We start from the raw sequence: 13,720 nt of genomic DNA, 5'->3' as shown, positions 1-13,720 counted from the left end.
AACTACAGTTCATGGTCTTGGAGAAAGATTTGTACTGTGAGGTGAAGAATAAACTCAAAAACAATATACATAAATGGCAAATGGAGAGGAACTGACACATGCTATACAATAGCTGATGGTTATAAATGGTTGATGCAGGGTCCTGCTTTGAAGGGAAGTTCCCTGGTTCAAAATTGTTTGGAATAGATATAATGTTCCCAAATGGGATTTTACCACGTGGCCGAAACAGCATCAGAGGCTACTTACTCTTGACAGGTTAAGGAGGATGAGTTTAGACGTACAAGCTGAATGTTACCAATGTGGATTGGAGTCTGAGGACCATAATCATTTGTTTCAGCACTACTGTTTTGCAAGGAAATGTTATCAGTTGATAGTTGTGTAGTTGAAGGTATCGCCTTCTGTTTTGCATAACAGTGACAATCTCCTGAGTTTGAGAAGCTCATCTATGCCAGCTAGGCACAATAGCTCATTTGGTCGGTGTCTGTTATGGAATTTGGAGAAGTAGGAACGTGTGCAGGTCGGATGGGTATGTTATTCAACCTGCTAAGCTAGTACTGCAAGTGAACGAGGATTGAATTCTTGAACTTTATATTACTTACATTTCACCCAAAAAAATATGGCTGGGAGGATATCTGAGTTATTCCCCACTGCATGTGCCATTCATTTTTAAGAATGACAGCCTCACATGTGACAGGTCTGTGGTATATATTGGGGTTAATGGGGTTACAAGACGAGTGGCTAGCGACCATTGCCGAGGCAACGATATACCTTTTTAATTATTGCTTGTTATTGCATTTTTCGAAATTTGGAGGGATCCGATGTCCCTTGTATATTTGTGTTTTTATTATGCGTATAGATTTTTTTTCCGTAAATGCGGTAATTAAATTATATTGTTGTTTGTTTTTAAAATGTTTACACTGAACTCCGTGTTGGAGACTAAGGAAGAAATTCGGTTACAAAGTTAGTTACAGGTTGTTAGGAATATAACTAACTCTAGTTAGTTATGATTACCACAGTTAGTTAGAGCTACCTAGTCCTATAGTTAGATTAATAGGTCGGTTAATCTCAACTATATAAGCAAGATCATATGTACAATTGTAAGACACAATACATCATTCACTCAATATACAAGATTTCGTTTCTCAAGCTCATTCTCTCTGCTTCTCTCTATATTCATACAAATCGTTGTATCTTACTTCATCATCAATCATGATCCAATTCTGTTACCAACATGGTATCAGAGCAAGGTCATTGATTTGATCTTATTTCTGCATATCTCAGTTTTTTTTAGTGTATATTCATATATTCATCTTCATCTACGTTGCATCTTCATCTTCATCTTTTTCCTTCATCAAATTTTTTCTTCACATTCAAGATTTCTTTTATTTTCTTCAATCAAATTCATAATCCTACGAAGTTTTCCTACAAATAATCATGCCAGAAGTTTCTGAAGTTAGCACGACTGTTGGTCCAGAAGATCCTCACTTTATTCATCATTCTGATATTCCTGGAATTAAGTTGGTTGGCACTGTCTTTGATGGAACTGGTTATGGTGGTTGGAAACGGGCCATGTTAATTGCTCTCTCAGCTAAAAACAAGCTGGGATTCATTGATGGTAGTTTGCCCAAACCCGCAACAACTGAACCTACAACAAAATCTTGGCAACGCTGCAATGATATTGTCTTTTCTTGGATACTGAACTCTTGTTCTCCAGAAATTGGCAAATCAATTCTTTACAGCAACTCTGCAGAGATTGCTTGGTCTGAATTAGAAGACATATTTGGTCAAAGTAATGGAGCCCAATTATAGGTACTCAGAAGAAGTTAACTGATTTTTCTCAGGGCAATGATAGCATCTCAACTTATTTCACCAAATTGAAGTCAATTTGGGATGAAATAGATGGCATGGGTATGAATCCTCCCTGTTCTTGCAACTGTCAGTGTGGTGCCAAGATCAAGCAGAAGAAATTTCAAGAAGATCAAAGAATTGTTCAGTTTCTGATGGGCTTAAATGATTCATTTGCAGTTGTTAGGGGCACCATATTAATACATAATCCTCTACCTAAGTTGTCCTCCATTTACAATAATCTTCTTCAAGAAGAAGGTCAAAGAGAAATACATAATGCTGTTAATTTTCAGGCTGATTTCGCTGCTCTTTATGCTGGTAATTCCAAGGGTGCTTATAAAGGCAATTACAATGGTTATAATAACTCTGGTTTTAACAATGGCAATGTTGGTTATCATAACAATGGGTATAATCAGAAAAATCAGTTTTACAAGAATCAAACAGCTGGTTCTAATCAGCAAGGGAATTTCAATGTTAGACGAGGCAATTTTCAACAGCAATCTTAACAAAACTTTCAGCATCAGAATGTTCAGCATCAACAATCTTATTCTAATAAAGGCAAAGGGTCAAATGCAGATGAAAGTGTTGTTCCTTCAGTTCCTATTCCTTTCTGTAACTACTGCAAGAAGCATGGACATAAGATTGAAGTTTGTAGACATCTTCAGAATAGAAATAGAAGGTTTGCAGGCAACGTTTTCAATGAGCAGGAAGGAGTTATAGGGTCTGCATCTGAAGGTTTTGCTCAGGGTCCTAATCCTGGTTCCAGTCAAGTTCTCAACACTGCTACAGGTTCTTCTTCATCTTCTGGAGGTTTCTCTTTTGCACCTGGTTTATCTGCAAACTTTGCTGGATTTAATTCTTCTGCGGATTATACTGGACCAGCTTCTTCTGCCAATTTTGCAGGTAATTCCCATTCATCTTCTATTGTTTTTCCACAGTGTTTATCAAATCCTTTTCTTAATTCTTGGATACTTGACACGGGTGCTAGTGATCACATGTGTTCTAACAAGGCATTGTTTTCTGAGTTTAACTCATTACAAAGACCTTATTCAATTTCCTTACCAAATGGTAGTGTAGTATGCATAGATACCATTGGTTCAGTGCCTGTTACTGCTGAGTTGTGTTTACATGATGTTTTATATGTGCCTTGTTTCAAATATAACTTGTTATCCATTAGTAAGCTAAATAAGCAGTTCAACTCAGTAGTCAGTTTTACCCCATCCCTTTTCTATATGTAGGATTGTTCCAAGAGGCACTTGGTCCTTGGTAGGAATTATAATGATCTCTATCTTCTACAACACAATAAATCTGTTGTTCCTGATGATTCTCTCAATAAAAGCAGTTCTAATAATGTGATCACTACTGAGAATTGTAATATTTGGCATAATAGATTAGGCCATTTACCACTTTACAAACTTAAGAAGTTGTGTAATGTTTCTTTAATGAATGAAACTCCTCTTCTTTCTTGTTCTATTTGTGCTAAGGCCAGACAACACATGCTCTCTTTTCCAATAGTACTTCTATTTCTTTGCAAGCTTTTGATTTAATTCACATTGATTTATGGGGCCCTTATCATACTGCCACTTACAATGGATACAAATACTTTCTTACAATTGTTGATGACTTTACACGATGTACTTGGACTCACTTACTTACTTGTAAAGGTAATGCTTTTGTTTTCATTAAATCCTTCATCAAAATGGTTGATACACAGTTTGGTAGGAAAGTAAAGTGCATCAGGTCTGATAATGCTTTTAAGTTAGGGTCAAGTACAGTCACTTCTCAGTTCCTCACTGATCATGGCATCCTGCATCAGACATCTTGCATTCACACACCCCAACAAAATGGAGTTTGTTCCGGGTGTGATTCGGAGCAGTGTTGTTACCACGTGAGCTTATTGAATGATGACTTTGCTTGACTCTTCCTTTCGGCCTCTCCTGAAACAATGAACAAACTGAGGGCTCGGCTTTGTACCGAGCGTACTCACTCCGACGCTCAAGTCAGTAAACTTAAAGGGATTAAGTTGTGTGATACTTGGCAAAGTATATTGTAGAGAGATAAGGGAGTTTATACCAGATTATGAGTGGTTTAGGTTATATTTTGGATCCTTTTCTCGTTGAGAGAAGTGGAGTATTTATAGACTTTCACCTTTTGTCACGTAGTGGCCAAGTGGCCAAGTGGATAGCAGGTGGAAATACCGTTCTACCCTCGGCCGATGGACCCATGGCAGGCCGACCGAGGGGTCTTGGATATGAGTACGCGGATATGTATCCCGGCTGGCTAGTTGTCCTAGCCGTGACCCAAGTGACAGGCCGACAGGCTGAGTCGGCTAGTCTGTCTGATACGTTGACTTGCTGTGGATATCTTTGACCTTGCTCAATATGTTAACTCGGTCAGCGGGTGCAGAATATGCCCCATCAATTTGCCCCCAGCGTAGTCTATGCCGTGGTATGGGCTCCGATGTGTGTTGAGCGTATATTCTGCGCATGTTGAAATTCTCCATCGGCTTCTTCTTCCTTGGCTTGGTTTTGCTCAGGCCGTATCATACCATATCCCCCCTCCACATGGATGTGTAATGGACATCAGATGTGGAAAAGAAAATGGCCCTGGCTGAGACCTGGGTTGAGAGTGCCGGAGCTTTTGATTGCCCCAGTAGTCTTTGCGCTAAGTTTGGTTGAACGGCGGGCCGTTTGGCAAGTAGATACATAAGATCGTGTTTGAAGAAGATACGTCGATTGGCATTCTGTCAAGGAGCGTGTTGAAGAAGTTTTGTAACTGTTTGTCGATTGACATTCCCTTGCTGCATGCTTGACACGTGGCTCGGCGTTGATTGGTTGACGCCTCATGGGCTTTGCTCTGATTGGTCGGATTGAGTGGGCTTTGCTCTATAAATAGGGCAGTTACCCCCTCCTTTTGGCCTTCCAAATTTCATTTTCTCAAAAATTTCCTCTTGTTTAGTTTTTCTTTCGCAGATTTCCTTTCTCTTTCTAATTTCTCGAACCGTTACTCGGTGTAACATTTCCTTCCAAGGTAATCAAACAAATTCTTCAATCTTTTTTCTTGTTAAATATTCGTTGTCATGTCTTCTGCTGATGCCGGACCTAGTAATCCTGCGCCGGGGGGCTCCCTGTCGCGTCCTGATGAAGAGGGGGCATTGGCCGCCACCCCGATAGGATTTGGGGGTCCCCGGTCTCCTTCTCCCGAAGTTGATCCAAAGGTTTTGGAGGATTGGGAGGATGATGATGATAATGAGGTGACTGATTCTGATGGTGAGAGGCCGCATCCCTTGGATCACGGCGAAGCCTGCTCGATCAGTCCTGATTGTGCTTGGATAAACAAGTTCGCCGCTTGTTCCGGGCCTGATCTTTTTGAAGACCATTACTCCTTCGGCAGGGGGTATAAAATTGTTGTCCCTCAGGAGGGTCAGGCGGTCTGTTGTCCTCCCGAGGGCCATATCGGTGTGTACATCAGACACCTGGAGTATGGGCTCCGGTTTCCTCTGAATGTACACGTCGCCGCCATTATTAAAGCTATAAACGTCGTCGTGGCCCAACTGCATCCGTTGGCCATCAGGACGATTGTGAGCTTTGTATGGGTTTGTTTGTTCAAAGGGGAGGTTCCTACGGTTAACCTATTCCGCCGGCTTCATCATCTTCGGCCGTCCACCCAAGGTAGCACGGGGTGGTACAGCGTGCAGACGGAGCCGGGTTATGTTACCGTGTCCAAAATTACATCTTGTAAGGACTGGAAGGGGCGGTGGGTATACGTCGAGGTGCCGGAGGACTATCCGCTGCCCCGGACCTTCCAAAGCCGCGTCAACTTGCGGTGCGAGAATAGGGGGAGCGTGAAAAGTATGTCTCCCGGAGTAAGCTTAAGATGGACGCCAGCAGGGTCTATCTTAATGAGGATGAGAAGCGGGCAATGCAGCTGTTTGAGGCTGAGAAGGGATGGATGCCCCCGACGCAGATCATTCTTCAGGATGAGCTGCTCTGCCGCATCGGCCTCATACCGGCCCTCAATCAGGGTGAGTAGGGTCGGTGTGAGGCCCATCTTTGCTTGTTATGCTTCTGTTTTTGAGCTTTGTTTTACTTCTTTTATTTAACTCTTGTCTGGTTTCTTGCAGACCGGTTTGGCCAGGATCTGTCTGTGGAGATCCCAAGAAGTTGGGGCTTGACAAGGACGGGAAGGTTGTTCAGCGGCATCCTAAGGCTGATACGCGTGATCGTAGACCGGCCCCCAACGATCTAATGGAGGAGAAGTTGAAGGCGCTGGACGTGACGGCGGCTCAAGCGCGGGTAGCTGGTAACGTGCCACGCCGCAAACCAAAGACGACGTCTATGGCGGCGACGGCGCCAACTCCGGCTCAGTCTTCTATCCCTGTGATCCAAAAGCAGCAGGTGGTCATCGATGTTGAGGATGAGGAGGTCACCGTTGCGAAGGGTCCTCCTCCTTCGAAGAAGAGAAAGGAACCAATGCCTGCTACCACCGTCACCGAGGCAGGGGAGAGGAAGGACTCAGCCGGCCCTTTATTTAAGAAGGTCCAGACTGGTATGGATCTAACCCATGGCTCGGATTTAGGGGGTTCTTTAGGCATTCCCGATGATCGGCTCTCTGGCATGTCAATAAATGTTGACATGGACGCTTTGTCTGAGTTTTTTGTAGATCAACCGTTGTCGGCCATCGCTCTCACTGGACAGCAAGTGGGGAAGAAACCTGTGCAGGCTGGTGATCAAAATGTCACCGTTGACTCTTCATCTCAGAAGGTTTCCCCTGCCCAGCTTGTGGTGGAGGGCACGAGGTTGTGTAAGAGGCTGGTTAAATGGAACGAGATGGCCGGTGCTCATATTCTAGAGCAGGAGAAGGCCGTGGCTCAATCCGCTCCTGAGCTTGAACGGCTTAGGCTTGAGCTTACCGCCACTAAGAAGGTGGCCGGGAAGGCGAAGCTGGACCTCCTCGATGAGCGGAGGCTTAGGGAGGATGCTGAGAAGGCGCTCTTGGCTGAGAGAGCTAAGGCCGAGTCTGATGCCGCTAAGCTGCTGGAGGAGAAAGCCAAATTTCAGAGTGCCTTCGACGCCGCAGTTCTTAAGAGGGAAGAATGGAAGTCTCTGCATTCAACCGAGGTAAAGGCGCACAAGGGCACAAAGGCTGTCCTTGCCCAGAGGGAGGAGGACATTGAGATGCTCCAAACTGAGGTCATCCCTAACATGTGCGCCCAGTACCGGGACCAGGCCGAAGAAGCTACTAGGGAGGCAATCAAGAAGCTCGTTCCTGAGGGCTCCTTCCCGTGGCAAGAATTTGACCGGCTTTTGGATGAGATGGCTGATGCTGCGGAGAAGGCAACTGCGGAGAAGGCGGAGGCGGCGAAGGCTGCCCAGGAAGCTGAGGCCAAGGCGGCCCATGATGCAAAGGTGAAGGAGGCCAGAGAGGAGGCTGAAAGGGCAAGGGCACGTGAAGCTGCCAAGCCTTCTTCTGGGCCGACCACCGAAGATGATGCTGCTGCTGCTGATGGAGAGCAGCAACAAGCATAGGGAGACGGGCGGTCGTCACCAGACTCACCTGGCCCTTCGGATAGCTTCAGCTGTTCGGGGGCCAACTATTGAGCCTTTCCTCCCTGCCATCTCTTTTGGCGCTTTCAACTCTCATGTCCGTAACCTTTTGTTGTACCTTCCTCTTTTTTGTGCAACTTTGGTAGGTTGAGTTTAGGCTACCCCTTGTGGGGACGGCCGTCGTCTTCTTTTTTGTACTACTTGTAAACATTTAAATAAGAGTTTGTTTCTTTTGCCTCCGGCTTGGCCGAGGTCTTTATCTCATTTTCATCTGAGTTGTCTTCGTACGTTAATAGTTGAGCGCTCTTTTTCTTTTCGCTTTTACCCTCGGCTTGGCCGGGGCAGCTAGAATGCGCATCTCAACTGTACTTAACGTTTTTATTAAAACATGTTGGCATGTCGGTCGCTTCCTCCTCCGCGCACGGTCTTAGCCGAGGCGGTCAGATTTGCTATCCCAACCACCGTTGTGAACATGTTACGTATCAGTCGTTGTGTCCCCGTCATTCTTCGGGGTAACGGCCGAAGTATTCGTATCTGTAGACGTGTTGATCGCTTCCTCTTTCACTCTCGGTCTGGCCGAGGCGTCCGATTTGCGTTTCTCAACCGTACTGAGTATACGTTTTTGTGCATGTTGGCATGTTGGTCGGTTCCTCCTCCACGCACGGTCTTAGCCGAGGTGGTCAGATTTGCTATCCCAACCGCCGTTGTGAACATGTCTGTTGCTTTTGCAAGTATCAACTGCACTTGCTGTGACTGTCCGGGCTTAGCCGCGGCGTCCTCTGTGGCATGACTATGGAGGGAAAACTTGGATCATTTTTCATGGGGTATAATCATGCGTCGGGGTGCCCACAATGGTTTTGGACACCTCCGCCGCTATACGAAGTATTTCCTTAGATTGTCCGTGTCCCAATGGCTCATTAGAGGAACACCCTCCATGTCCGTCAGATATGCATCGGTTCACCCTCTGCGTGAGGATGGGCTCTTGCACTTCCCCCGGTCCGAGACGCACATCAGTATCAGGGATCGGATGGACATCACTGGATTACTTCCATCCGTTGAAAAACGGTTTTTCTATCCGCCCCGTCGGAGCTTGCTCCTGGGTCTCTAGCTACATACTTGCTGAGGCTCCCCTTTCGGATTAGCTCCTCGATGGCGTCTTTTAGGTGCCGACAGTTGTCGGTCTTATGGCCGGTGTGGCCGTGGTACTCGCAGTACTGGCTCGTGTCACCCTTCCTTCCCCCTTCATCTTGGGGGTTTTGCCCACTTCTCGCCCTTCATTCTTGCTCGGGCGAAGACCTCGGCCGGTGATTTAACCGGGGGGTGAGGCTAGCATGCATGCGCTTCGGGGTGTATGGTCCCGAACTCCCCTCGGCGCCCGCCGAGTTCAGTCTCTTATTAAATTTCTCAGGACGTGACTTATTATTGTCACGGCGTCCTTCATCTCTGTCATCCCGGCGGCTGCTCCTCTCTGGGTGCCCAGCTTCGCGGTGGCTTACCCAGGTCTTGTGATAGTCCTCCACCTTTATGGCTCGGTCGGCCATCTTTCTGGCGGAGTTCAGGTTGAGGTCTTCACACTTGATGAGATCATTTTTGAAATCGCCTCTCGGTAGGCCTTTCATCAGTGCGAAGGCCGCCAGTTCAGTGTTCAGCTCTCGGATCTGCTGAACCTTAGCGTCAAATCTCTTAACGTAGCTCCGGAGTGACTCGTCGTCCCCCTGTCGGATAGTCAGGAGATCTGATGTCTCCACGACCCTTCGCTTGTTGCAAGCGTACTGGGCTATGAAGTTATCTCTTAGGTCGGCATAGCAGTATACCGAGCCATTGGGTAGCCCCTTGTACCAACTCTGAGCCATGTCGTGGAGAGTCGTTGGGAAGACTCGGCACCACACCTCATCGGGTTGCTCCCACACCGACATGTACGACTCGAAAGCCTCGGCATGGTCGGTGGGGTCGCTATCTCCTTTGTATGATATGGCCGGCAGCTTCAGCTTAGTTGGCACCGGGACTTCAAGGACAAAGGCGTTGAGGGGCTGTCTGACCACGTGCCGAATGACACGCGGCGATCGGCTCCTCGTAATCCTAGTCCGGCTCCTCTCCCCGTGGCGGGAAGGGCTTCTTATTCTCCGACTTTGGAAAGTCGGGCTTCTTTCTTCATTTCTTCGGGGGTGGCCTCGTTGATGCCGCGGCGACGCTGTCCTCCCGTGAGTGTGGGAAGGACTTTGGTCGGACACTGACACCACGGGCACCGCTGGCGTTTTGGTACGCCCAACCTCTTGCATCGCTCCGGCTAGGTTGTTCGGAGTCACCTTGGGGGCCTTGGTCACCTTTGGGTGCGCCGCTGTAACCGTCGTTACGACGGGGGTTAGCGGCGTACTACCCATCAGGTCCAGGAATAGCTTCAGTTTCGCTGCATCGACCACATGTCCCATGACAGTGATTTGGTCGGCGGGCAGCGGCGTTTCTGGTAGTATCGGCATCCCGTACGCCGGTTGAATTACTCGGCCGGTTGGGGACTGCCCGATCCCCGAATTAGGGACTGTATCATCTTGGTAGAATGCGGTTTCGTCACTCACAATTGCTTCTGGCTGTTTTGACATCTTCTAGCTTTTTGGGTGGGTTTTGTTTTGTGTTTTTTTGTAAGGGATTTAACTAGCTTTTCCCCACAGACGGCGCCAATTGTTCCGGGTGTGATTCGGAGCAGTGTTGTTACCACGTGAGCTTATTGAATGATGACTTTGCTTGACTCTTCCTTTCGGCCTCTCCTGAAACAATGAACAAACTGAGGGCTCGGCTTTGTACCGAGCGTACTCACTCCGACGCTCAAGTCAGTAAACTTAAAGGGATTAAGTTGTGTGATACTTGGCAAAGTATATTGTAGAGAGATAAGGGAGTTTATACCAGATTATGAGTGGTTTAGGTTATATTTTGGATCCTTTTCTCGTTGAGAGAAGTGGAGTATTTATAGACTTTCACCTTTTGTCACGTAGTGGCCAAGTGGCCAAGTGGATAGCAGGTGGAAATACCTTTCTACCCTCGGCCGATGGACCCATGGCAGGCCGACCGAGGGGTCTTGGATATGAGTACGCGGATATGTATCCCGGCTGGCTAGTTGTCCTAGCCGTGACCCAAGTGACAGGCCGACAGGCTGAGTCGGCTAGTCTGTCTGATACGTTGACTTGCTGTGGATATCTTTGACCTTGCTCAATATGTTAACTCGGTCAGCGGGTGCAGAATATGCCCCATCAATTTGCCCCCAGCGTAGTCTATGCCGTGGTATGGGCTCCGATGTGTGTTGAGCGTATATTCTGCGCATGTTGAAATTCTCCATCGGCTTCTTCTTCCTTGGCTTGGTTCTGCTGTAGTTGCTAAAAAGAAATGGAAAATGAACCAATTGGATGTGAACAATGCATTTCTTCATGGGGATTTACATGAAGAGGTGTATATGAAGGTTCCACCAGGACTTGCAGTACAGGATAAAAATTTTGTCTGTAAGTTGGAGAAATCTCTATATGGCTTGAAGCAAGCTTCTAGGAAATGGAATGCCAAGCTTTGCCAGTCTTTAAAGTCCAGAGGATATAAACAATCATTAAATGATTACTCATTATTTTCCAAGCATAACAATGACAAGGTTGTTTATATAGCTGTTTATGTAGATGATATCCTTCTAGTTGGGGATGATGACAATGAAATGGCTATTCTCAAGGCATTTCTAGACAACACGTTCAAAATAAAGGACCTGGGTAATCTGAGTTATTTCCTGGGGTTAGAATTTAATCATTTACAAGATGGTATAGCCATTACACAGGCAAAGTTTACAAAAGAGCTACTGCAAGAGTTTGATTGCATCAATGTACGACCAGTTTCTTGTCCATTAGATCGAACAATCAAGCATAACAATACATCTGGAAATCTTATCAATGATCCAGCTGCTTACAGAAAATTGGTAGGCAAGCTAAATTATCTAACCAACACTCGTCCCGACATAGCCTTTGCAGTGCAACTGTTAAGCCAATTTATGGCTTTTCCAAGAGAGCAACACTGGTCTTCAGCAATACACGTGCTCAAATATGTTGCAGGGAATGTTTCAAAGGGTATTCTCCTCAATAATAAAGAAGATTTTACCCTTCAGGGTTTTTGTGATGCAGACTGGTGATGAGTCGTATTTTGGTTACATTTTGCCCCGCATTTATACCTAATTCCGACTCGATTTTGTGTGCTTAATTGTCTAATAAGCTCATTTAATTACTAATTTATAATAATTAGTCGTATTAGTTTATAATTAATAATTACTTGTATTTATGTATATTAATTTAATGTGCAGGCAAGACGGGAAAGTGAGGCGGAAGAGCAAGACGGGATTATGAGAAGAAATGGCGGAGGTGAAAATAGGTAAAATCATGGAAAAATAAACTAAGTAAAGGAGCAGCTGCTAATTTCAGACGGTCTTTGCTGAGCTTTTACTACCACCTCCGGCCACCGTGGCAGCCACCACTCACCACCAATGACCACCTTCCACTTCCAACATCACATTCCAACCATCCAAGACCACCATGGACCACCGAAACAGCCACCACGAACCCTTCTTCCACCCCTAGCCACAAACATACAATTACAACCATTTCATGCGACCATCTTTCAACCACCACAAAAACCACCTCCAGCCACCGTGGGAGCCACCCATCACCACCACTTACATCCTACCACTTCCAACTTCACAACCCAACCTCCCATAACCACCATGGACCTCCGTGGAAGCCACCACGACCTCCCCTATACCCCCTGTCCATCGACATCAACAAATGCAATCAACAATTCCTTGTTTTCCTTAGCCGGTGCCCCGGCTACCGTCACCCTCCACCGGCAAACAACACACAAACCAACTCAATTTCTAAAGTTCTAGCTACCGGCATGACCACCGGCAGCCGGTGTGCCGGTTCCCACACCCTTCCTCTCGTTCGAACTCGCGCAAACAAGTTCTTGCTCCCTCTACCGGTTGCCCGGCTGCCGCCTAGCCGGCTGCCAACACAAGCCACGAATTCCATGACCAATCTTCACAGTTCTCGCTGCCGGCTCCTTTCACGGCCGCCGGTGGACCGGCAGAAGTTCCCTGTCGCGTTTTGCTCTGTTTTTTTTCTATGCGTGTTTGGTGTTGTATTTGTTTTGAAGTTGTCGTTTTTAGGTGTATTAGGTGATGATTACTATCATGATTACTAGTATCATTACTATTAGTAGTGCTTTATTAATTATTATTATTATTATTCGTTAGTATTATTATTAGTACTCCGTATTAGTTAGTACTTCGTATTATTATTATGATTATAAGAGCAACTCCAATGGTACAATTTTTGGACCTGCTTGCAATTTACATAAATTACCTAGCTACAACATAACCATTGGGGAAACATAACCATTGGGGAAGAAAAAGTAATGTATGCTTGAAAGCTAATGTAGCTTGCACAAGCTACATGCTTGAAATTTAATGCTTTGAATAATAGTGTAAAAATTGAATAAAATTAAAGTTAAAATAGTAATTTAACTTGTGTGACCCATACAAGCTACATGGTATCGTAGTTTACCACTAAACGACTTTGTAGCCGGAAAACATGGTTGCTTGAAATGATGAGACGGAAATCCAAGCTACAAGGGATTGTAACTATCCATTGGAGTTGCTCTAAGATTACTATTATTAGTAGTATAATTAAACTTGTAATTGAAGGCTATATGAGCTCTCCCTCTTATTTTGTATTAGTCATTCCACTACACACTACCTTAAAAATTAGGCTAGACATTAGATTAGAAATTAGTCTCTCTTATTCTCTCAATATTGTAAGACAAGAACATCTCCAATTAATTTTCCATTTAAATAAAAGTTGTAATTTTTCTTCTATATTAATTTAATTCCTCTTTAGTTTATTCAAGTTTTACAATTATCAATAGTTTACATTTACATTAGTGGGTTGCAATTTGAAGGAGGGAGAAATTCATCCTTATTATTTCAATCCAAGTTTCTATTAAGGAAACTAATATTTAGTAATATTCTTTCCTATTGTTTTTAGTAAATACTTTTTTTCCAAGTTTATAATCTTGTAATAGCTGTACTTTCCTATTTCTCGTTAACCTAGCTAGACTCGTGTACTATAAATACATTGTATGTTATTGTTAATAATATTAAGCTTTTACACAATATTAAACGTTTCTCTTATATGGTATCGAGCCTCCGATCAAACAAATCTCTCTAAAATTTTTCTCTTTCTCTAATGGCTGGCCAAAGTTCCACGATTCCAAACTCTCACGAACCTAAAGTTCCGTTCCTCGTTCTCAATCTCTCT

General features: G+C 45.0%; 1 protein-coding gene across 1 annotated transcript; it reads left to right on the top strand.

The window, feature by feature from the left end:
- Positions 1-1,434: 1,434 nt before the first annotated feature.
- LOC141651890 (uncharacterized) lies at positions 1,435-11,544 on the top strand. Its single transcript, XM_074459582.1, has 9 exons — positions 1,435-1,789; positions 1,900-2,318; positions 2,364-2,987; positions 3,084-3,216; positions 3,330-3,509; positions 5,983-6,393; positions 6,508-6,659; positions 6,771-6,965; positions 10,765-11,544. The coding sequence occupies exons 1-9, from the start codon at positions 1,435-1,437 to the stop codon at positions 11,542-11,544; spliced, it is 3,249 nt and encodes a 1,082-aa protein (XP_074315683.1).
- Positions 11,545-13,720: the final 2,176 nt, after the last annotated feature.

Source organism: Silene latifolia, chromosome 4, assembly GCF_048544455.1.
Source record: "Silene latifolia isolate original U9 population chromosome 4, ASM4854445v1, whole genome shotgun sequence".
NCBI classification, from domain to species: Eukaryota; Viridiplantae; Streptophyta; class Magnoliopsida; order Caryophyllales; family Caryophyllaceae; genus Silene; species Silene latifolia.
This window is presented reverse-complemented; position numbering and strand designations above follow the sequence as displayed.